Source organism: Prionailurus bengalensis, chromosome E3 (assembly GCF_016509475.1).
Source record: "Prionailurus bengalensis isolate Pbe53 chromosome E3, Fcat_Pben_1.1_paternal_pri, whole genome shotgun sequence".
In the NCBI taxonomy this organism is placed as follows: Eukaryota; Metazoa; Chordata; class Mammalia; order Carnivora; family Felidae; genus Prionailurus; species Prionailurus bengalensis.
Genome location: NC_057357.1, coordinates 39,695,051 through 39,716,967, shown reverse-complemented (window position 1 = coordinate 39,716,967; position 21,917 = coordinate 39,695,051). Strand labels below are relative to the sequence as shown.

The following is a 21,917-nucleotide window of genomic DNA, read 5'->3' as shown; positions in this document are numbered from 1 at the left end:
CCCCCCCCCGCCGGCCAATGGGAGGGCCGGGCGCATTTGAAAACTCAGGCGGGCGGCGGGGCGGGTTTGCGCCTGCGCGGGGCGCGTGGGGCTGACGGCGGCCGGGGGCGCGAGCGGCGGCGGCGGCTACGGCGGCGGTGATGGGGAGCGGCGGCGGTGAGTGTGGGGCGCGGGCGGCGGGGGCGGGGGGGCTCGGCGGGCTGACACGGAGCGGGGCGGCTCCAGCCCTTCGGCCCGGCGCGCGAGGCTTCCCGATGGCGCCCGCCCGGCGCGCGGTTTAAATGCCCGGCGCCGCCGCGGGGGCGGGTGGGCTTGGAGTGAACGCCCCGCGCGGGGCTCCGCACCTGTCGGGGGGCGGTGAGCGCGGCCGCCCCTTCACTAGCTGTTACCGTGGCCGCTAAGCGAGTTCGCGTGCGACCTGGAGTCCCGGGGTCAGGAAGGTGTGGTGGTCACATCCAGGTGCTCGGTGGGCGCCGGTCGCCCCGCGGGTGCGTGGGGCCGTCGCAGCCCGTTAATTGCTGGTAGGTGACCCAGGGGCAGGGCCGGGCAGGGTAGGAAGGGCTGCGGAGGGGGTCTTGCAGGGGGGCAGCGGGTAGGAGACCAGGTGCCTGCCGGTGAGGGACTTCTTCCGTGTAGCCCTGTGTGCAAAGAGAAGCAGACGTGGGCAGGGGTCCGAGCGGCTTCCCTGAGCGTGAGATGCGGGAGAACCTCCTCAGCCTTGCTGCCTCTTTTCCCGCTGGCCAAGTTCCATGATTATCTGCTATTCACCATACGTGTTGATTGAATTTTGGAATGAATGGTGACGTCTGACGGAACTCAGCTACCATTATTCCCTTAATGTTGGGGAGTAGGCATGTGGCTGGTTCTTTTGGGGGGGGGGGACAGTGACTGTCAGCCCGCTCCCTTCCAGCCCATCACCCAGACCATCGTGCCGTTTTTCTTCAGTCATCCACTGCAGGTGTGCCAAGTGTTTCTGTTACCCTACAAAGCGGAGAATAAGGAGGAGACCCCGAAACCTAACCATCCTGAGCCTCCCTGAAGATGTGCTCTTTCATATCCTGAAATGGCTCTCTGTGGGGGACATCCTCGCTGTCCGAGCTGTAAGTTGCAGGATGAAAATAGCGCCAGTCGCAGCTTGCTGGTGTCACTAACCTGCTGGTTATGCCATCAAGGCTCCCTGTTCTTAAATGTTGGGACAAAATTTTGGCTACAAAGAAGGGCAGAGGCCACCGGGTGATGTTGTTAACAGACGCTGTGGTCCCCACTGCAGGCAAGCAGCAAAGTGGAAACATAGCACACCAAGTTTCGGTTGTGTTTGCTGCAATGTTTATTTTAACAGTGAGATTTGTGGCAGTGAAATTCTCACCCCTCAAGAAATAAGATAGTATTAAAAAGAACACAAATATATTCTCGAGGACAAATCTCCCGTCACATGGAGCCCTGAAAGGGTCCCTGCGAGTTAGTTGACGGATGTTGGTGCAGCCTCATCCTGAGCGACTGAATCAAGGCCATACGGCAAATCTGTGGGAAAACTCCCAACAGGTACCTGTTTCTCGCGCTCCCAAAGCCACTTCCATTGTGGTCGTAATATCCACGGGTGCTGAGTTTTCAATGGCAGTGGGAACCTAAATGCTTGAAATGATCACCTGTGTTCAGAGCTCCCAGCCGGCCCGCTTCCTGCCTCTGTCCAGGGTGGTATTACGTTTTGATTTTTTTTTTTTTTAATACCTGTTTATTCTGAAAGAGGGGAGAGAGAGTGTGTGTATGTACCTGGGGGAGGGGCAGAGAGAGAGAGGGAGAAAGAGAATCCCAAGCAGGCTCCACGCTCAGCGCAGAGCGTATGCAGGGCTCAAACTCACAACCCTGGGATCACTACCTGAGCTGATAAAAAGATTTGGACACTCAGCCACTCAGGTGACTTATCAGTCTTTTCCTAGAGCCTCTGGTGACTTCTAGGCTCCGGCCATGTTCCCATGAGCCAGGCCCGAGGCAGAGGACAGGCAGAGAAGCACAGAGCAAATGTCCATTTCCCTTTCTCCTGTTAGCATCGGTTTCCCTGACCCTTGCAGACACCCTTACGGGGGTATCACCCCCTCTTTCTCAGTGTTTGTACTCATTCCCCCTTCTAGTCCCACTGTGTCCCCCATTACTCCTTTACAGCCACAGAGAAACTTGTTTCTTCTACTCGAAGGGGGGACCTTTACCACCAGGGTGGGGAGGAACACCCCATCTGTCTGTGTCCTGTCCTCAAGAGCTCCAGGAGCCGGGCCTCCGGGAGGACCCCTGATCAGCCCCCCACCCCGCTCGCTCCCCCTGTTTGCAGGTGCATTCTCACCTGAAGAACCTGGTGGACAGCCACGCCAGTGTGTGGGCGTGTGCCAGCTTCCAGGAGCTGTGGCCTTCTCCAAAGAACCTGAAGCTCTTTGAAAGGTATCTTTGCACCCTGAGAACAGCTCAGTTTTCCCCTGTCTTTGGGCCGCCCTGGCATGCCAGCCTGTGTCCCAGGGCCTGACGTGGGAAGGGTTTCCTTCTTGTTGTCGCCTTCGCCGGCGCCTCACCGCCCCCCTCCCACCCAGGGAGTGACTGAGGACTGTCAGCGTCACCCACCTAGTCACGCACAGCACAGTCATTGGCCATCTGTGCCACCAGCACAGCCTGACTCATTAGTTCCTGTTGTGCTTCTGAAGGGTCTCACTTGGGCTGGGACCAGTCTGCATGACTCAGCTACAGGTCACCTGCGTGTGGCAATTTCACCTAATGCTCTTTTGTTTTTTCTTCAAACCAAAACTGTGTGATTTAACTCCTACTGCATTTTGCTCCCTGGCTGATGCCATCGTCCTGCTGGAGTTGGGCCCCAGAGGGAGGGCAGAGCAGGCGTGAGCCCCTTGGCCTGTGGGCCCCGGCGTGCCAGTGACCACACCTGCCACTCAGGCGTGCCAGTGGTTCCGGTCAGGCCGCCGGAGACATAAGCCACATACTGTATGGTTCATCCATTTAAGTGTGCCACACCGTGGCTTTTCATACATTCAGAGTTGTGCAGCCGTCACCACTAACTTCAGAACGTTCTCGTTACCCCCAAACAAAGTCAAAATGAAAAGGGGTGGACGTTAGCGGTGACTCCGTTCTCCCTGTATTCTCCTGCCCCTGGCGATCCCTAATATGCCTTCTTGTGTATGGATTTGTCTGTTGCAGACAGTTCGCGTAAGCAGAGTTGTGCAACATGTGGCCTTCTGTGGCTGACGACTTCTGCTTAGCATGTTTTTAAGGTCCATCCGTGTCACAGCCTGACGTGGATAATTGACATTCAACTGTATTACCTAAAAAGTTCTCAGTTAAAAATCAGATGTTCTACCTTCAAGTGGTGTGGTGGCACATAAGCCGTAAGGAATGAAATCAGGTGACATTTTATGTTTTCAATGGTCTAGGGCTGCCGAAAAGGGAAATTTTGAAGCCGCTGTGAAGCTGGGGATAGCCTACCTCTACAACGAAGGCCGTAAGTCCTTGCGGGGCCGGGGCTGACCTTGCCCCACTTGGCATTGGTATTTCACTCATTTTTTAAGTTTATTTTTTGATTTTGAGAGAGAGAGCATGGGGGAGGAGCAGAGAGAGAGAGAATCGCAAGCTGACTCCGCACTGTCAGCACAGAGCCCGAGGCGGGGCTGAAAGTCACGAACTTCGAGATCATGACCTGAACCCAAGTCAGTCACGTAGCCAGCTGAGCCACCCAGGCGCCCCAGCGTGGATGTTTTAGGATAAGCATGAGCCCTTCCGAGGGTCAGCATTCCGTCATCACTCTTGCCACGTCTGGCAGTCTGCCTCGCCGTCTCCCCTTGGGAGCTTGTGCCCAGGGGTGCCCTGCTGTGGGGCCCGCTGATCAACTTTGATTTCATACGCTTTAATTATCTTAACAAACCTTGTTTTAACAAATGCTTTAGTCCCAGTCAGCAGAGACTCAGGATGGGGGCTACTCCAGCAAGCCAGCCTCCCCCCAGCAGCCCCCCGCTCCGTCCCATTAACCCACTGCCCACGGGTAGATGCTGGCTCCTCTGCTCGGCCGCAGGTCCCCCGTGACACTCTGGGGCAGCAAAGCGTGCCTTACGCTACAAGGCATCAGTGACACAGTAGTCCAGGCTCCAGTGGAAGGCAGGTACAAGCAGGTCAGAGCCAGCCTGGTGCCCATCTCCTTCACCCCCATGGAGCAGGTGCTCCGTGGGAGAACCTGTGTGGCCCTCGCCTCTCCCAGTGCCTACCTCTTTGCTTAGCACACAGAACCAGCCTGCGGTCTGTCCAGTCCTCGCTCCCAAAGTGCATAAACATTTGGTGGTAGCCGCTATTTTTCTGTCTGTAAAACGTCTGGCATCTTGCTGAGAGGTAGCCCCTGTTGGGCTGGTTGACGGGGTCGTGACTGATAGAGACAATGGGCAGTCCTCCTCCAGGTCCCAGAGGTGCCCCTGCCCCACCCCCCTATCCCACAGTGACTCCCAGACCTAACTCACATACCATACACTTCCCCCATCTCAAGTCCAGTCTGGTGGGTTTTGGTGTATTTGCAGAGTTGTGCAGCCATCACCAACATCCAAATTTGGAACATTACCCCTAAAAGAAACACCATACCCTTTAGCTGAAGTCCAGGCTACTGCTCCCTGCAGGAGAGAGGGTGGGTGGGCATGTGACGCCTCTGTGGGGGCATCTTCCCAGACCTTCAGAACCCAGGCTTCCGGGAGGACCCCAGCCGGGGCAGGTGACCCACAGCGTAGAGAAGAAAAGGCGCGGGGTCCCCGTCTTGTGAGGCTCCGCTCTCCTTATGCACCAGCAGCTGGCGTGAGCTTTTATTTTATTTTTTAATGTTTATTTACTTTTGGGGGGGGGGGAGGGAGGGAGGGAGGGGCAGAGAGAGAGGGAGACACAGAATCTGAAGCAGGCTCCAGGCTCCGAGCTGTCAGCACAGAGCCTGATGTGGGGCTCGAACTGGGCTGAAATCAGACGCTTAACTGGCTGAGCCACCCAGGCGCCCCTGGCGTGAGCGTTTAGACTTCCAGAAAAGACCATGGAGAACGCTGTGCACCTGTGCTCCAGAGACACCCCTGGGTTAACACCTTGTCCATCTCCGCAGTTTCTGTGTCTGACGAAGCCCGTGCGGAAGTGAACGGCCTGAAGGCCTCTCGCTTCTTCAGTCTCGCCGAGCAACTGAATGCGGGCAGCACGCCCTTCATCTGGCTCTTCATCCGCCCTCCGTGGTCGGTGTCTGGAAGCTGCTGCAAGGCTGTGGTTCACGAGAGCCTCAGGGCAGAGTGCCAGCTGCAGGGAGTGAATCCCGTTGAGGAACACGCATGGGGCCCGCATGCCGGGCGGTCCGAGCCGCACCGGGTGAGTGGAGACGCTGGACGGTGGAAAGCCAGACACCCCGGACAGTGGAGGTGCAGAAAATTGAGAGTGTGGGCATGGGGGCAGGTTGCAGATGAGCCAGCGGGACAGGAAATCTCAGAGCTGGTACTCCCAGGGAGTCACGTGGGGGGTTGGGCTAGAAATGCAGGACCGAGGCTCCCGGAGGCCCAGAATCAGGGAGCGGTCCCTAGTGCGGCAGGGGTCCAGGCAGGGGCCACGAGAACGCATAGATGGGGAAGGGTGGCCGGCTGGAAGTTCCTTTTCCGCTGGTGATCACGCTTCTCCCTCCTGTCGTCTCAGACTCACAGAGCATCCATACTGCACTGCCTGGGGAGAGTGCTGAGTCTCTTTGAGGTGAGTCGATTGGTCCGTCCACTTGGACCCTGTGCTGGGTGATGTGTCCCTGGCCCCGGTGAGCACACGGAGCCGTGGAGCACGGGCCCGCGCTTCCGTGCTGCTCACCCTTCTGGTGGTCGCACACAGCGAGGACCAGGAGGCGAGTGGGAAGCAAGAGAGGCTGTGCGGGGTGTGAACCCTGAGCCGGCAGCGCAGTGGAGCGGGCAGAGCACCTGAGTGCGCCGCGGGCAGCCCCTCCCGCTCTTCCCACGGGCCTCGTTGCACTTGAGGCTTTCTGTTAAAGCGGGGAGGGGCGCTGAGAGTGAGCAAGGACGGGGAGCAGCCCTGAGAAAGCCCCCAGCGTCCCTATCTGGGAGGCCTAGTGTGCAGGGCTGACCGGCCAGTGGCCCAGAGCAGAGCTAGGGCTCTGGGGCCCAGCCAGACGCAAATGTCATCTGGGAGGACACGGGGCCTGGGAGGCGGAGCTCGGAAGCTCGCTCTCCCGGTCATCGTCCAAGCGCACGTCTGTAGAGAGGTCGCTTCTACTCCCATTTAGTTAACTCGCTTTATTAAGTAAGAGCCACAGAGGTGGTTCCTGAGAGGTGGCGAGTAGGGTGACTCCGCAGAAGGGGTGAGAGGAGAGTGCACCGTGCTTGGGTTTGCTCCAGGATGCAGAGCGGAAGCAGCAGGCCCGGGACCTGTTTGAAGAGTCTGCTCGCCAGGGCTGTCTGGCCAGCTCGTACCTCCTGTGGGAACGCGACAGGAGGACGGACGTGAGTGGCCCCCGGGGCGGGGAGGGTGGTGTACCGATGGTGCAGGTTCTGCCGGAACGGGGTCCTTGGGCAACTCCCGGGGCACCAGGAGCCGCGGTCGGCAGGCCGCTCCCATAGCGGCTCCCAACGACCACGGTTGCTTGGGGGATGAGGGGCTGGGAAGAACACCGAGCTGTGGACGCCTGGGGGTGTCGGGAGGAACATGTAAGAGCCCCGTGGGTTGGTTCTGAGTTCTCCAGAGACAGCTGTATAAAAACATGGTGACTTTCTCCCGTTGACAGATGTCCGATCCTGGACGATGCCTCCACAGCTTCCGGAAACTCAGGGACTATGCTGCCAAAGGCTGCTGGGAAGCACAGGTGAGGCGGGAGCCTGCCTATCTAACTTCTTCTGCCTCCTCCCGTGGGGACCGGGGGGCCGATACCACCCGGGCTCCCATTTGTAGGCAGGAAGACTGACCCAGGGCCGGCCGCAGGCCTTATGGGAATTTAGCTCTGGGGTGTGCAGGGAAGAGAGCCTGGAAGGGTTTCCTTCATCTCTGCCCAGCACCCCGTCGCCTCCAAGCCCACTGCCCCTAAGCCGGCCGTCCAGCCTCTTCATTCTTAAGTGCAGGTGCACTCCGTCTGCTGGTAACATTCCTGTCCCTCCCCAAAGTTGTCCTGGAGGGGGGGCTGTGGCGACAGATGGGAATCTTCTGGGAGCAGGTGGGTGTGTGGAACGTTCTCCTGTTCTTGTCGCTTGACCTGCTCACCGAGACATCAGTGTTAGAACCAGGACGTGGGGGATTTGCAGTTGGTGTCCCCCAGATGCCCTCCTGTTGCAGCCATAAAGAATTGTTGTTGAAGACAAATCAGAGGAAGTCCCCCTTGGCCAAGCAGGTAGAAACTCAGATTGTTGTCACCCCACCAACTGACTGCTGGAGAGCCATCTGCCCTTAAAAGGGAAGATATGATAAAGTGGTAGACGGCCCAGCCTGACGTGTGACAGAGCAGTGTAATGGCTACACCTGAGGCAGTCAGCGAATTCATAGTAAACGTGACAATGAGCCATGTGGTTTTCTTAGAAGCTCAAACTAATCAGTAAGAATAGTAGTATTCCAGTAAACGTTCAGAGGGTTTCCATACATTCCCAGAGAAGAGGAAATAGAAATAGCTGGTCAGGGGCACCTGGGGGGCTCAGTCGGTTAAGCATCTGACTTCAGCTCAGGTCATGATCTCATGGTTCGTGAATTTGAGCCCCGCGTCGGGCTCTGTGCTAACAATGTGGAGGTGGAGCCTGCATGGGATTCTCTCTCCCTGTCTCTCTCAAAAAAAAAAAAAGAAAGAAAAGAAAAGAAACGGTCAGAACCCAGGAGTGTTTGACCACACATTCAAATGAGATTGTGGCTGCTCACGTTAACGAATGATAGGTGTATAGGTATCTTTTCTGTACACGTTGAGTGTATAGCTGCTAACTTCTGAAAATACGCATTTTTAACGGTAGCAGTTTTTGCCGGCAGAGGTGCACTAGAACAACATTCTCTTAACTGGTGTGAAAATCGGTGCAGCCCTTTAAGAGAATACTTGGGCGGGAGAAGCAAGAGACTTTGGCACAGCCGCCCTGTGCAGGCAGGGCAAGCGCGACAATGGCTGCACAGAGATGTTCCACGAAGTAGTGAACACGCACCAGGAAGACACTCGAAACGCGCTTCCAGGCGTTTATGTCGCAAGGAGCCGTATTAATTGTTAGGTGAGCAAAGAGATAAAACGTACGTGTGCTAGGGGCGCCTGGGTGGCGCAGTCGGTTAAGCGTCCGACTTCAGCCAGGTCACGATCTCGCGGTCCGTGAGTTCGAGCCCCGCGTCGGGCTCTGGGCTGATGGCTCAGAGCCTGGAACCTGTTTCCGATTCTGTGTCTCCCTCTCTCTCTGCCCCTCCCCTGTTCATGCTCTGTCTCTCTCTGTCCCAAAAATAAATAAACGTTGAAAAAAAATTAAAAAAAAAAAAAAAAACGTACGTGTGCTATGATCTGGAATGCGTGGACACAGTTACAAATGTGTAGGGACATCTGGAAGGAAAGTGTCTAGAAACGGTTGCTAGTTAGTCTCGGGCCTAGAGGGTGCCAGCGGGGCCTGTGCACAGCGGTGTCGCCATAGCTTCACGAGTAGGGAAACTGAGGCACAGAGTGTTTTTCCCCAGTGTGCCTGCGATGTCACACAGATCCAGGTTTTAAAGCCAGGTCATCTGAAGGGCACCTGGCTGGCTCAGTTGGTTAAGCATCCAACTCTCGATTTCGGCTCAGGTCACGATCTCACAGTTGATGAGATGGGGCCCTGCGCTGGGCTCTGTGCTAACGGTGTGGAGCCTGCTTGGGATCCTCTCTGCCCTTCCCCTGAGTGCGCCTGCACATGCTCGCTCACTCTCAAAATAAACTTTAAAAAAACACACACGAAAGCCGGATCACCTGAGCCTCCAACCAGCTTTGGCTGCTTTGCTGTGCTGACTCGGTGGTGCACGTTTCGTCCCCTTTAAGACATGTTATCACGAGATACGCCATTTATTTCAAAAAGAACAGTCAAAACCTGAGGCGCGCTGTTTCCAGGGGGCTGAGGCGTCAGCACCGCTGTGCACCCACAATTCTCCCCCGGCAGCCTGAGGTTTCCTGCTCACACGCCTGTGTGTCCCACAGCTGTCGTTAGCCAAAGCCTGTGCGAACGGGGGCCAGCTCGGACTGGAGGGGAAGGTCGCCGACGGGGTCGCGCGCCGGCTGTTCCAGACCTCCCGTGCCGTCAGCAAGCAGCAGGTCTTCTCTGTGCAGAAGGGACTCAGCGACACGATGAGGTGAGGCCCTTGAGGGAGGGCGTCTGCTTGGGGTGCGGGCAGAGTGACCGCCGGGCACCCGGATGACAGAGCCGTCGTGTGGTGTGTGTGTGTGTGTGTGTGTGTGTGTGTGGTTTTGGTTTTCTAAAGCCAGCGATGCCTTAGTTATCCGGGCCTTTGAAGAGCAAACATCCCCCATGTCTGTGCTCCAGAGTTCCTTTTTAAGCCTCAGGATGTGTGAAAGCACGTTAAGTGTCGTTCTCAAGTGAGGGGATCCATATGCCCAGTTTTGGCCGCCAAACAACCACCTCAAGTGAGGATTGGTGTGGTGCAGGAGGGTCCGTGGCCGTCAAGTGTGACTTCTCGGGCAGTGTCCAGCCCTCGCACCCTGCCTCTTCCTGCAGCCCGCTCACCCCCAAGGTTTTTCACTCAGACGCAGAATATGCTAGGAAGTAAAGTGGAAAACGCAGACCATTTTTTAAGCCCGAACAAGATTTCAAATACACTTTGGATTTATAACGATGAGGCTCTGGCTACACTCCGGCAGATGACGCCCAGCTCATAATAATTGCTCAGTGGACATTTACATTTAAACCGACCAGGCCTCGGGGCACCTGGGGGGCTCCGACTCTTGGTTTCGGCTCAGGTCGTGATCTCACGGTGAGTCGGTTTCAGGCCCACACTGGGCTCTGTGCGGTCAGTGTGGAGCCTGCTTGGGATTCTCTCCCTCTCTCTGTGTTCCTCCCCCACTCACGCTGCCTCTGTCGCTCTCAGAATAAACAAACTTCAAGAAAATAATTAAAATAAAAGGATCAGGCCTTGCTGGAGAGGCTTGATCTCCTGCACACAGCGCAGGGGTGGGTCGTCCTTTGCTGCTGCATCAAATGTCATCAAGCTGTCATGCTTTTGAACCCTGTGCCAGTGCTGGTGGCAGCGCCCTCCTCGCCCAGCTGTCCTTCCTTCTGTTAGGTGTGCACGGAGAACACCGTGTGCCCCTCCCTATCGGCCCTTTCTTGGGGCTGCTGCTCTTCTGTTTTTGGCGGGGGAGGGCGCACTTTATTCCTTACGAGGACTGATGTGTGTATATATATATATATATATATATGTATATATATACATATATATATGCATATGTATATATATAATGTATATATATATGTATATATACATACATATATATATATATATATACACATAGTTTTTAAATGAAATAGTAGTATCATTTCAGTCTTTGAGTTGAGCTTTTTATTTTCCTCTGTACCGGGCAACAGCCACCTTTGTTTTTACACTGAGGAATCATTGACGTGTCATGTGGTGTTTCAAATTTAGCCATTTTCGTTTTTTTTTTTATTTGTGTTTTTAAGTTTGTTTATTTGGGGAGAGATTGCATATGTGGGCAGAGAAAGAGGGAGAGAGAGAGAGAATCCCAAGCAGGCTCCGTGCCGTCAGCACAGATGCCCACACTGGTCTCCATCCCAGCGAACCGTGAGATCATGACTTGAGTTGGAATTAAGAGTCAGATGCTCAACGGACTGAGCCGCCCAGGTGCCCCAGATCTAGCCATTTTGAAGTGCACAATTTGCTCGGTTTGTTTTCGTAACTCAAATCGTTAATGTCGCTGAGTCGGGTAAGACAGCTTCCTCTCTGTTCCCGTAGTGGCTGGTCTAAGCCCCAAACACCTGGCGCTCAAGTGGTCTTCCTCGTCCTGGAGGAAACGCAGGTTCCTCTTCTTCCCCATTTTCTTCCACCACCTCGGCCCCACCCTTCCCTCCTCTCTTCTGCCTATGACAGGTGCTTCTGCCTGGCACCTGGAACATTTGCCCAGAACCCACAGCTTTGTCTTCCTTTGCTCTCTCACGTCTGGTCCCTCTTTCCCCTCTGCTTAGAGACCCGGGTCTCCTCTCTTTTGTTCAGAAAGGCACTTATTCTACCGGGGTGTCCTTGCCGTGGCCCCCAGCCCTCCCACGTGATGTCTCTGGCCCTGGGTTTAGCCCCTCGAGGAGGACCCTGCATCTGTCAGCTCCGTCAGAGTTGCTGGGTGCCCGAGAACCTCTGCCAGGCTCCATGCATCCTCCCCCTTTAGCTTCTTGCCGGCTCTTTCCCCGCAGCAGAGGGTCGTGAGAAATGACCCCATGGGTGAGCTGCTCCTCGGGGAGAATGTGGGTTTGCAGGAGGGCCCCAGGTCTTGCTCCCTTCAAGCGACTTTTCCCCATTCCTGGGATCTTTGTCCGTCCCCACTCTACCAGGTGGACCCACCTTACCCCTGACCTGTGTCTGGGCTCATTCGGTACCTGGCAGTGGCTGTGGGAGAAAGCAGGGTACACAGATGTGTGAGCCCAGCTTCCTCCCAAGGACAAAGGTGGGAGACCTGGGGCCTGCCCCGCACCTGAGGCTGGGACAAGTTCCTGGGTCAACGGGCAATGCTGCGGAAGACCTGCTCACTCCCTCAGGACGGACGGGCCAGGCGAGAATGGGACGCTCACAAATGTGCGCCCGAGTTTCCAGGGCTGGTGCTCTCCCTGCAGGTACATCCTGATTGACTGGCTGGTGGAGGTCGCCACCATGAAGGACTTCACGAGCCTGTGCCTGCACCTGACTGTGGAGTGCGTGGACCGGTACCTGCGGAGGAGGCTCGTGCCTCGGTACAGGCTCCAGCTGCTGGGCATCGCCTGCATGGTCATCTGCACCCGGTACGGGGCGCCCGGGACAGGGCCTGTGGGATGACACACGACAGGCTGGCCTTTCAGTGTCCCACCTCATTAGATGGGGGTCTTAATTTTAGGGAGTGCCCACACAGCATAGTTCTCCCACGTGGGGATGGCAGACTTGAACTTTGGTGAGCAGGACCCCAGAACTGGGCCTCGCTCTGGCAGGTTCAGGCCGGGCCCCTCCTCCCCTGGCTCCTGCGGATTACATGGCACCGAGGGACGGGCCCAGTGGGTTGCCCCGGGGTCCCGAGGTCAGGGAGAGACCACTTCGCGGCAGTCCAGTTCTCAAGCCTGTGTCGTCGGACACCTGCAACTGGTGGTCTCACGCCCCCAGCTGACCCCCACCACGTAGACAGGGCACCTCCTCACACAGCTGCCTGCACTCCGGCGGCTCGGACTCTTCCAATGCAACCATTTTCCGTTTTACCTAAACCCGCGGTCCTTCAGCCAGTACCTGTTAGCCCGCCTCTACCTTCAGAAGCGGTGTGGACAGTGATTGCACCACACATCGTGCGTGTCCTTGTTTCCCTACACCAGACACCCCCGCACGGCCTGCCGGTCCCCCTGGGCAGGGCTCTGCAGGCTGACCGTCCTGCTCTGTAGACCTTGGGGGGTGAGGCACAGGTGGCCACACGCGGCGGCGTGAACTCGAGACGCCAACTTCTCTTGCTTAGTGACCCAGAGACAAGGGCTCCAGACCGATGCCGTTGGGGTAGTTTTCCCATGTCACAAGGTCACGGAGAGCCCCAGCTCCCGTCTTACTCTCTGCCATCCCCCGTGACCCCTGAGGCCAGCGTGACCACTTGCAGCAATCTTGGTCACATGGCCGTGACGAGAGCTGGAGTTGTGGTCTGTAGACCAGCATGGCCTCGGGGCCGCCAGCAGGCAGCCACACGCCAACCTTCCCCCCGCGCCCGGCGTGCTCGGTGGACCCAGCGTCACCAGAGGTGGCTGAACAGACAGGCCCCGCCTTCTCATGTTTGAGCAGGGTAATTACATCCTAGCAATCAGTCACCAAAATCCCGGACCACCGATGGGCCAGTGGCGAGATGTTTTTTAAGAAGATCCTAGAGGAGATGCCCCACCCCTGCTCAGGGCAGCGGCTGCCTCAGCCTCTCCCTGAGTGCTCCATGTGCCCAGCCCCCATCGGCCCCACTCCGGCCTCGTGCCTCGTGCACCTGCAGTCCCCACACCTCCCATCTCGCTCTGTCAAGCTGACGGCAAGTGGGCCGGCTGCAGGGCCCCCAGGACGGAGCGGCCACGGGCCCGGCCCTGCTCCCTTCCCGGCAGGTCACCGGACCGGCATGCTCCCTGCTCCCTGGTGCCGCTGCAGAGGAGAGAACAGGGTGGCTGGCTGACTAGGGACACCCAGGATTCCTGCGGCCAGACCCCGTGCTGAGCACAGACCTTCAGACACCCCGCAGCTCCGGCTCTGCCGGCTCACCTGCCTTCTGGGTCTAAACTGTTGTTTCTGCTCCGTAGAAGCTGCTGTCATCCTCAGGTCATTAAGAGGATCAACCGGGCAGGTCATTCGTGGGTGCCTTTCACAGAAACCCCTCTGTGCCTGGCAGCCCGGCCACTCCCACTGCCAGCCTTGGTCCCTCCTCCTCCGCAGACCCTTAGGCCAGGCCACACGACCTCTTCGGGTCCTCTCGCTCTTTGACCCCTCTGGCATTGGGGCCTCATGTGACCGTGGCCTGCAAGGATAGCAGACTCCGTGCTCAGACCCCTTCTTGACGTTCTAGGTTCATCAGCAGAGAGATCCTGACAATCCGAGAGGCAGTTTGGCTCACGGACAACACCTACAAGTATGAAGACCTGGTGAGGATGATGGGAGAGATCATCTCTGCCCTGGAAGGGAGGATTCGAGTAAGTGGCCGTTTGCCGTTTCCTTTTTTAGTTTTATGTATTTATTTTATTTTATTATTGTTTTTTTAATTTACATCCAAGTTAGCATGTAGTGCAACAATAATTTCAGGAGTAGCTTCCTTGATGCCCCTTCCCCATTTAGCCCGTCCCCCCCACACCCCCTCCAGTAACCCTGTTTGTTCTCCATATTTAAGAGTCTCTTCTCTTTTGTCCCCTCCCTGTTTTGATATTATTTTTGTTTCCTTTCCCTTAGGTTCATCTTTTTTGTCTCTTAAGTCCTCATATGAGTGAAGTCCTATGATTTTTGTCTTTCTCTGACTAATTTCGCTTAGCGTAATACTCTCCAGTTCCATCCACGTAGCTGCAAATGGCAAGATTTCCTTCTTTTTGATCGCCGAGTAATACTCCATTGTGTGTATATACCACATCATCTTTATCCATTCATCCATCGATGGACATTTGGGCTCTTTCCATACTTTGGCTATTGTCGATAGTGCTGCTATAAACATGGGGGATGCTTGTGTCCCTTTGAAACAGCACACCTGTATCCCTTGGATAAATGCCTAGTAGTGCAGTTGCTGGGTCGTAGGGTAGTTCTATTTTTAGTTTTTTGAGAAAGCTCCATGCTGTTTTCCAGAGTGGTTACACCAGCTTGCATTCCCACCAACAGTGCAAAAGAGATTCTCTTTCTCCGCCTCCTCGCCAAACATCTGTTGTTGCCTGAGTTGTTAACGTGAGCCATTCTGACAGGTGTGAGGTGGTATCTCATTGTGGTTTTGATTTGTCTTTCCCTGATGATAAGCGATGTTGAGCATTTTTTCATATGTCGGTTGGCCATCGGGATGTCTTCTTTGGAGAAGTGTCTGTTCATATCCTTTGGCCATTTCTTCGCTGGATTATTTGTTTTTTGGGTGTTGAGTTTGATAAGTTCTGTATGGATTTTGGATATTTGCCCTTTATCTGATATGTCGTTTGCAAATACCTTCTCCCATTCTGTCGGTTGCCTTTGAGTTTTCCTGATTGTTCCTTCGCTGTGCAGCAGCTTTTTATTTTGGTGAGGTCCCAGTAGTTCATTTTTGCTTTTGTTTCCCTTGCCTCCGGAGACGTGTTGAGTAAGAAGTTACTGTGGCCAAGGTCAAAGAGGTTTTTGCCTGCTTTCTCCTCGAGTATTTTAATGGCTTTCTGTCTTACATTTAGGTCTTTCATCCATTTTGAGTTTATTTTTGTGTCTGGTGTAAAAGTGGTCCAGGTTCATTCTTCTGCCTGTCCAGTTTTCCCAGCACCACTTGCTAAAGAGACTGTCTTTATTCCATTGGATATTCTTTCCTGCGTTGTCAAAGATGAGTCAGCCCTATGCTTTTTCCTTTTAAATCAGAGTTGAAGTCAGGGGAGGGGACAGGAGGAATCAAGGGCCCCTCCATGGCATTGAGCTTCCTGCTCTGGAAAGTCCTCCTGGATCCAGAGGGCAAGAGGCGAGGGCTACAGCTCATCACCGCCACACCCTGGTGTCCAGTGTGAACACGGTGGGGCCAGCCACCGTGATCACATGCCAAAACCCCACTAGACATCACCTCCTGGTCCCGTCCAGGTCCCCACTGTGGTTGATTACAAGGATGTCCTGCTGACGCTGGTCCCTGAGGCTCCAAGAACCCAGCATCTGTGTGGCTTCCTGTGTGAGCTGTCCCTGCTGCACACCAGCCTGGCCGCCTATGCTCCGGCCTGTCTGGCCGCGGCCGCCCTGCTGCTCGCGCGGCTGACCCACGGACAGAGTAAGGAGCCTGCCCTCCTGTCTGCTCTTCAGCAGGAGCCAACCAGGGACTGGGGATTCCAGAAGGCGGGACACGATTCTCACAATGGAGAGGGAGAACAGGCATTGCCGTCTTTCCTGGAGGAGACACCAGAATGGACTAAAAGCCATTCTGTGGGGGTGCAATTAAGAGATGTTCTAGCTTAAGTATCTCCCACACTGTTGACAGTGAGCACGCAGGCTCTGTTTGTGGAGCGTTTTTAACACTGAGCTCCAGAAAACTCCACACACAACCACTGGGGCAGTGGGACGTGAGGGGCCGTCAGAACACCCCCCCATTCCTGCTTTCCTCTCCAGCACAGCCCTGGACCACAAGGTTGTGGGACATCACCGGGTTCTCTTGTGAAGACCTCATACCCTGTGTCTTGAGCCTTCATCAGAAGTGGTGAGTCTGGGCGCCCGGCTGGTTCCATCAGTAGAGCATGTGACTCAGGCTTGTGAGTTCAAGCCCCATGCTATATGTGGAGCCTACTTCATTTAAAAAAGAATTTTTTTTTTAAGTGAAAGGAAATGAGTCCCCCACACAGCTGCCATAGAGGGTGTGTCCTCAGGGATCAGGGGGGAATTCACTCGTGTGCGGGCCCACACACAGACCTTCTGCAGCGTGCTGCCTGTCTCAGAGTTGACATTTAAGAGCGCCAGGCCAGCCGTGTTGCCCGTTTCCACGGTGATAACACTTGATGTGCGTGCAACAACTCCCAGCCCGAGCCTCACTCCACAGGTGGCAGACGGGCAGGGGAACATCGGGGCCCGCCGCCTGACCCCTGATAGTGTTAGCGTGGGACACGGTGTCATCTCGCTCGGGAGTCGGCCGGCCACGATCGCCCCGTGCCGTGGCCCTGCTCCCCCTCTGCTCTGGTCCCCGCTCCTGACACGTGCTTATCTGCCCAAACCCGCGGCAACCTCCTCCCTCTGCCAGGCCGCACTCAGTGCCCTCTTCCCTGCATGCAGGCCTGGGGCGCTCCTGCTTTCTGCCTGTCCTCGGACACCTCTGGGATCCAGAACATCTAGACCCCAACCTCTGACCTGAGCCCCGGTTCCCCCGCCGGCTTGTCCGGGCCAGACACCCCCTTCCCCGGGGCTGCTGCTCCTCATAGACGGTGCTTGCTGCTGGTCCCCGCTCCAGCTGTGAGTCCAGCCGTGAGGAGCCTGGCAGCATCTCCTGGGGCTGGCGTGTCCTTCATGAGTTTTCTCTTGTGCCCGCTCATAGCTGATGGGCGGGGAGCACGGGTGAAGGTCGAGGGATCAGCGTGTGTGTCTGACCCCACAGCCGCTCACACTAGGGGCGCAAACCATGCTGACCTGATACTGCCTCCCAAAAGTTGTTAGGCTATTCCCCTCCCGAGTTTTTTATTTCCCCACCAGATAAGTTGGGAACAGTTATTTACAAACTAAACTTTTTTTTTTAATTTTTTTTTTTCAACATTTATTTTTGGGACAGAGAGAGACAGAGCATGAACGGGGGAGGGGCAGAGAGAGAGGGAGACAGAATCGGAAACAGGCTCCAGGCTCTGAGCCATCAGCCCAGAGCCCGACGCGGGGCTCGAACTCACGGACCGCGAGATTGTGACCTGGCTGAAGTCGGACGCTTACCCGACTGCGCCACCCAGGCGCCCCATTTAATTTTTTTTTTCAACATTTTTTAAATTTTTTTTTAAATGTTTTTATTTATTTTTGAGACAGAGAGAGCATGAGCAGGGAAGGGGCAGAGAGAGAGGGAGACACAGAATCTGAAGCAGGCTCCAGGCTCTGAGCTGTCAGCACAGAGCCTGACACGGGGCTCGAACTCCCAGACTGTGAGATCATCACCTGAGCTGAAGTCGGACACTTAACCAACTGAGCCACCCAGGCGCCCCACAAACTAAACTTTTTTAAGTGTGCGATTTGTGTTCAGAGTTGTGTGACTATCACTACATCAATTTTAGAACATCGCCTCCTCCTTCGGAGAAACCCTGCACTCCTCAGCAGTCACGCCCGTGCTGCCCATCCGTCCCATCCCTCCACAACCCCGCAGCCACTCCCCTGCTTTCTGTCTCTGTGAGTTCGCCTGTTCTGGACATTTCAGACATTTCCCAGAAATGAAATTGTACATCACATGGCCCCTTGTGGCCAGCTTGTCACCTATGTAATGTTCCTCTAGAATCACATTCTGCTGCATGGACGGACCACATCGGGGTTTCCACCCCTTTGGCTGCTGCGAATAACGCTGCTGGGAGCGGAATTGCTGGGTCATGAGTCACTGCACGCTTACCTGTTTGTGCGGCCACAGGGTGCCCCATCTGCCCTCCGGGCATGCCCCAGAGCCCTGCATGTGGCCCCGCTGTCCCTCACGTGTCCCTCTGTTTGCAGCTTCCACGATGACGCCCCCAAGGACTACAGGCAAGTCTCTCTGACCGCCGTGAAGCAACGATTCGAGGACAAGCGCTACGAAGAGATCAGCCGGGAAGAGGTGCTCCCGCCCCCACCTCCCACCCCCAGACGCTTGCCCCCGGGGCCTCATCCGTCTAACCCTGGCCTCGTTTCAGGTGCTGAGCTACGGGCAGCTGTGCGCAGCTCTGGGCGTGAAGCAAGGCAGCCCGGAGCCCACGTCCTTCCTCAGTGCGGGGGACATTCACGCCTTCCTCAGCTCTCCGTCGGGAAGAAGAACCAAGCGGTGAGTGAACCCCGTCCTGCAACAGCGCAACGCAGCGTCGGCTCCTGCGCACTGGGCCTGGCTTCCCTTGTGACCGCTGCAGCTGCCTGAGGGGTTCCATTCCCCCCTTTTAGGCAGGGGGCTCCTGAGGCGTAGCAAGGAGAAGCAGCAGGTCCCACAAAAAATGCAGCCGGGCCCGATCCTGCCCACCTGCCACTCCATCTTCTCCCTCCGGAGCAGCTCTCTCTCTTGCTTCTTGCTTTAACATGGCTCCCGCTCAGGGAGGAAGGTCTTGAGCCAGGGTGGACCCAGCTCAGCCTGTGGCCCCGCCACTTGTCAGATGTGTGCCGGCCACCCTGTCCCACAGCACTGCTGTCACTCTTGACCCCGCAGCTGCTGCCTGGTTACTGTCCTGGGCGCTTCCCTGGCTCCCTCCATCTCTACCCTCGTGTCACGAGCATGTCCACACGTGTCCCCCGCGTCCATGTCCTGGCTGTACCACCTGGGATAAGTTGCCCTGCCCACTTACCCACCCGAGGAACTCCCGGTGATCCTGCAAGTCCTGTTGTGCTGACCGTCACGGTGCTGCCGGCCCCGCCTCTCTGACCCTTTGACGTGAGCTTCCTGAGGGCAGGCAGCCGGGAAGCTGTGTCGTCCTGTCGTCCCTGTGCACCGCCCGCTGGGCCAGGGCAGGCTCCCATGCTGCGGCCCACCGTGACCCGGCCCCTGGCTCTCCCACCTTGCAGGAAGCGGGAGAACAGCCTCCAGGAGGACAGGGGCAGCTTCGTCACCACGCCCACCGCGGAGCTGTCCAGCCAGGAGGAGGTGCTGCTGGGCAGCTTCCTGGACTGGAGCCTGGACTACTGCTCAGGCTACGAGGGTGACCAGGAGAGCGAGGGCGAGAAGGACGGTGACGGTGAGTGCCTCAGGCTCCAGGGGTGGGGGTCTCACGCCAGACCCCTGCCTCGCCTGCAGGACAGCGCGTCTGCACACAGGCAGGCGTGAGGCAGCAGAGCCCCTAGAACAGCACAGCAGGGCCAGGGTGGGGCGGGCATCCTCTCAGCCCTTGGGGAGGAGAGATGACCTTTGTCCAGCCCCAGCCAGGCCCGTGTTGATGGAAGGACCTCACCAGGGCAGGGGAAGAGGAAGAGACCTTGCCTGGAACCCACATAACATTGTGTGACGTGTGCCGGCCACCGCCCTTTTGGCCTCTGTGCCTTGTGCACGTCTGCAGGGCCACCTGTGGGAGGCTCCGTCCCTGTGTTTTGGGGCAGCTAAACACACAGGAACCCTAGGTCTGGCCGTTTCTGCTGACTTTTCGGTTGCTTGCTCTTGTGTCCACTGGGGATTAATTAGATTCTTGATGATCAGTTTATTGTCACTTCCTACCGTCCCCCACGTCACCGTGAGAGGCCCCCTCCACCTCCTGCCCAAAGGAGAGCGGTACGGGGGGCTGTGCAGCGAGGTCCAGACACGGGCCCCTGGGGGTCCTGACTGGACAGGGGGTACTCAGTGCTCAGCGCCTCACCTCTCTCCCCACGTCTCCCACAGTGACGGCACCCAGCGGCGTCCTCGACGTCACCGTGGTCTATCTAAACCCAGAACAGCACTGCTGCCAGGAATCAAGCGACGAGGAGGCCTGCCCGGAGGCCGGTGGTCGCCAGGATGTGCGCGCCTACGTACCGGGCACCCAGACACCTCCGAGCCCGGGGCCCCAGCCTCTGCTCCACGGCAGGAGGGAGCCAGGCAAGGACAGTGTGACCTCGGGGTACTCCTCCATCTGCAGCGCGAGTCCCACAGACTCGGTGGACGGGGTCTCGGGGGCCTCCCCCCGGTCTACCTCAGTGCCTTCCCCGGGCAGTGACTCAGGCACACAGCCTTGCCGCCAGCACGCCAAGAAGCCATGTTTACAGTGTCACTCTCTAAGCCCCCTGGAGAGCAGCACCCCCCAGCGACAGGTAAAGAGGAAAAACCTATCTGCCCACAGCGAGGAGGAGGAAGAGGAGGATGAGGACGAGGAGAGGGGCCTGAGCCCTGCTTGCTGAGGCCATGAGTGCCCGCACTTGCTGCGGGCAACGTTTGCTTGGGGGGGGGGGGGGGGCTGCCACTGCACTAGGGAGCCTGGGGGCTCCGGAGGCGGACACCGTGTGCACCCTGGTGGCTCTCACACAGGGAACTGAGAGAACGCGGGATGCGAAGTTTCCTTCTCCGGGACAGCCCAACGTGAACCGTCAGAACGTCTTAAGTCAGAACAGAAACTCCGATGCTTCCCTTTGGAAAGTTTAGCCTCAAAGCAATCATGCCATGCCCTGTGAAGCCCATTTCTCTGTCCCCTCTTGTGTCTGTCCTCTCTCTGGGGAACTTGAGCCCATGTCTGATGTCCCCAGCCCCACTGAGCCCCATCCCGGGAACTGACAGCTTTCACCATTGAGAACACATGTGAGCAGGTGGCCTGGCACAGCTCACCCCCCGCATCTATGGGGTTCAGGTGACCGGAGGAGCCGACCTCTCTGAGCGCACGCACCACTGTCCTCGTACCGCCTTGGTTCCCTTCCTCCCTGGGTGGCAGGTCCCCTGCTGAGGGAGCCTGGCCCCTGCACTGTCGAGGCCTGCGTGTGACCACCAGGTGGGCAGGCCCAGAGTCTTGTCAGGCTGGGCCTTGAGGGCTTGGCCCTAAGCTCCCTGCCTGCCATAGTTTCAGCTCCTTTTAGAGATCCTTCTATTCCCCCAGAGCGATTGATCTGTGTCCCCAGCAGGTGGTGTCCATATGAACACCTCTCTTTGCACTGAATTTCTAGGCTATTTCTTCTCCATCTTTATTTCCATCCTTCATTTTTCTAAGATGGAAATAAAAGAAAAAGAAGATATTAAGTTAGAGAGAGAGAGATTCCTAACTTTATTTAGGTTCAACTAAAAAAAGAAACATCTGATTCAGATCTCTCATACTATCCTGACACTCTTGAGGCGAAAAGAATTTTCCCAGCAAAGTTGGACAGAAAAAATCTAAATGTCATTCGTAACATTTGAGGTGACCAGGATGCAGATGAGCGAGATTTAGAGGACCTGTCCCCCACCTGTTGGGGAGGGTGGATCTGCTGTGGGTACCTGAGGCTCCCCCAAGCCTCCACCTCCTCGTGCAGCAGCCACAACACCAGAGGGATCTGCTTGAGCCTGACCCTGACCTCCCCTCAGCTGGGTGGACCACTGAGGCACGTGCCCTGCAGCGATAGCTTTTGTTTTTTCTCAAAATGTCAGAACGAACCACTGGGCCAGGAGTGTCCCCCAAATGCTCTTGAACTAGAACTATGGCGCACAGAGGTGCCGACTCAGTGGTGGCTTTTCTGGGTGCTGTGTGTGTGTGTGTGTGTGTGTGTGTGTGTGTGTGTCCCCATGTCCGTGGGAGCTGTCTTCTTGCTACTGTAAGAGAATTCTGACCGCCCTGGGCGGGGCATGGTTGGAATGCAGAGACCCCGCCATTGGTATCACAGACCTTTCCTGTCAACTGTGTGCCCCTGGGCATGTGTGAGCCTCGGCTTCCTCATGTGTAAGCTGGGGCAGCAATACCTACCTCACAGGGGTGTTGTGAGGATTAAATGTGATAAGGACAGTG

The 21,917-nt window shown here is 56.5% G+C and overlaps 1 protein-coding gene across 1 annotated transcript; it reads left to right on the top strand.

Moving 5' to 3' along the window:
- Positions 1–384: 384 nt before the first annotated feature.
- CCNF (cyclin F) lies at positions 385–21,917 on the top strand. The gene is made up of 17 exons (XM_043560885.1): positions 385–521; positions 946–1,100; positions 2,324–2,430; positions 3,426–3,493; positions 5,114–5,367; positions 5,686–5,739; positions 6,390–6,494; positions 6,776–6,853; positions 9,161–9,312; positions 11,817–11,981; positions 13,745–13,868; positions 15,457–15,637; positions 15,973–16,060; positions 18,025–18,124; positions 18,201–18,328; positions 19,054–19,223; positions 19,859–21,917. The coding sequence occupies exons 8-17, from the start codon at positions 6,776–6,778 to the stop codon at positions 20,350–20,352; spliced, it is 1,680 nt and encodes a 559-aa protein (XP_043416820.1). The 5' UTR covers positions 385–521; positions 946–1,100; positions 2,324–2,430; positions 3,426–3,493; positions 5,114–5,367; positions 5,686–5,739; positions 6,390–6,494; the 3' UTR covers positions 20,353–21,917.

Bases quoted from the DNA above. Each gene is read 5' to 3' on its own strand.
- CCNF (XM_043560885.1), top strand. From the start codon at position 6,776: ATGTCCGATCCTGGACGATGCCTCCACAGCTTCCGGAAACTCAGGGAC. The intron at 18,125-18,200 runs GTGCTCCCGCCC...GCCTCGTTTCAG, and splicing joins AAGAGATCAGCCGGGAAGAG to GTGCTGAGCTACGGGCAGCT. The intron at 19,224-19,858 runs GTGAGTGCCTCA...CGTCTCCCACAG, and splicing joins GGGCGAGAAGGACGGTGACG to TGACGGCACCCAGCGGCGTC.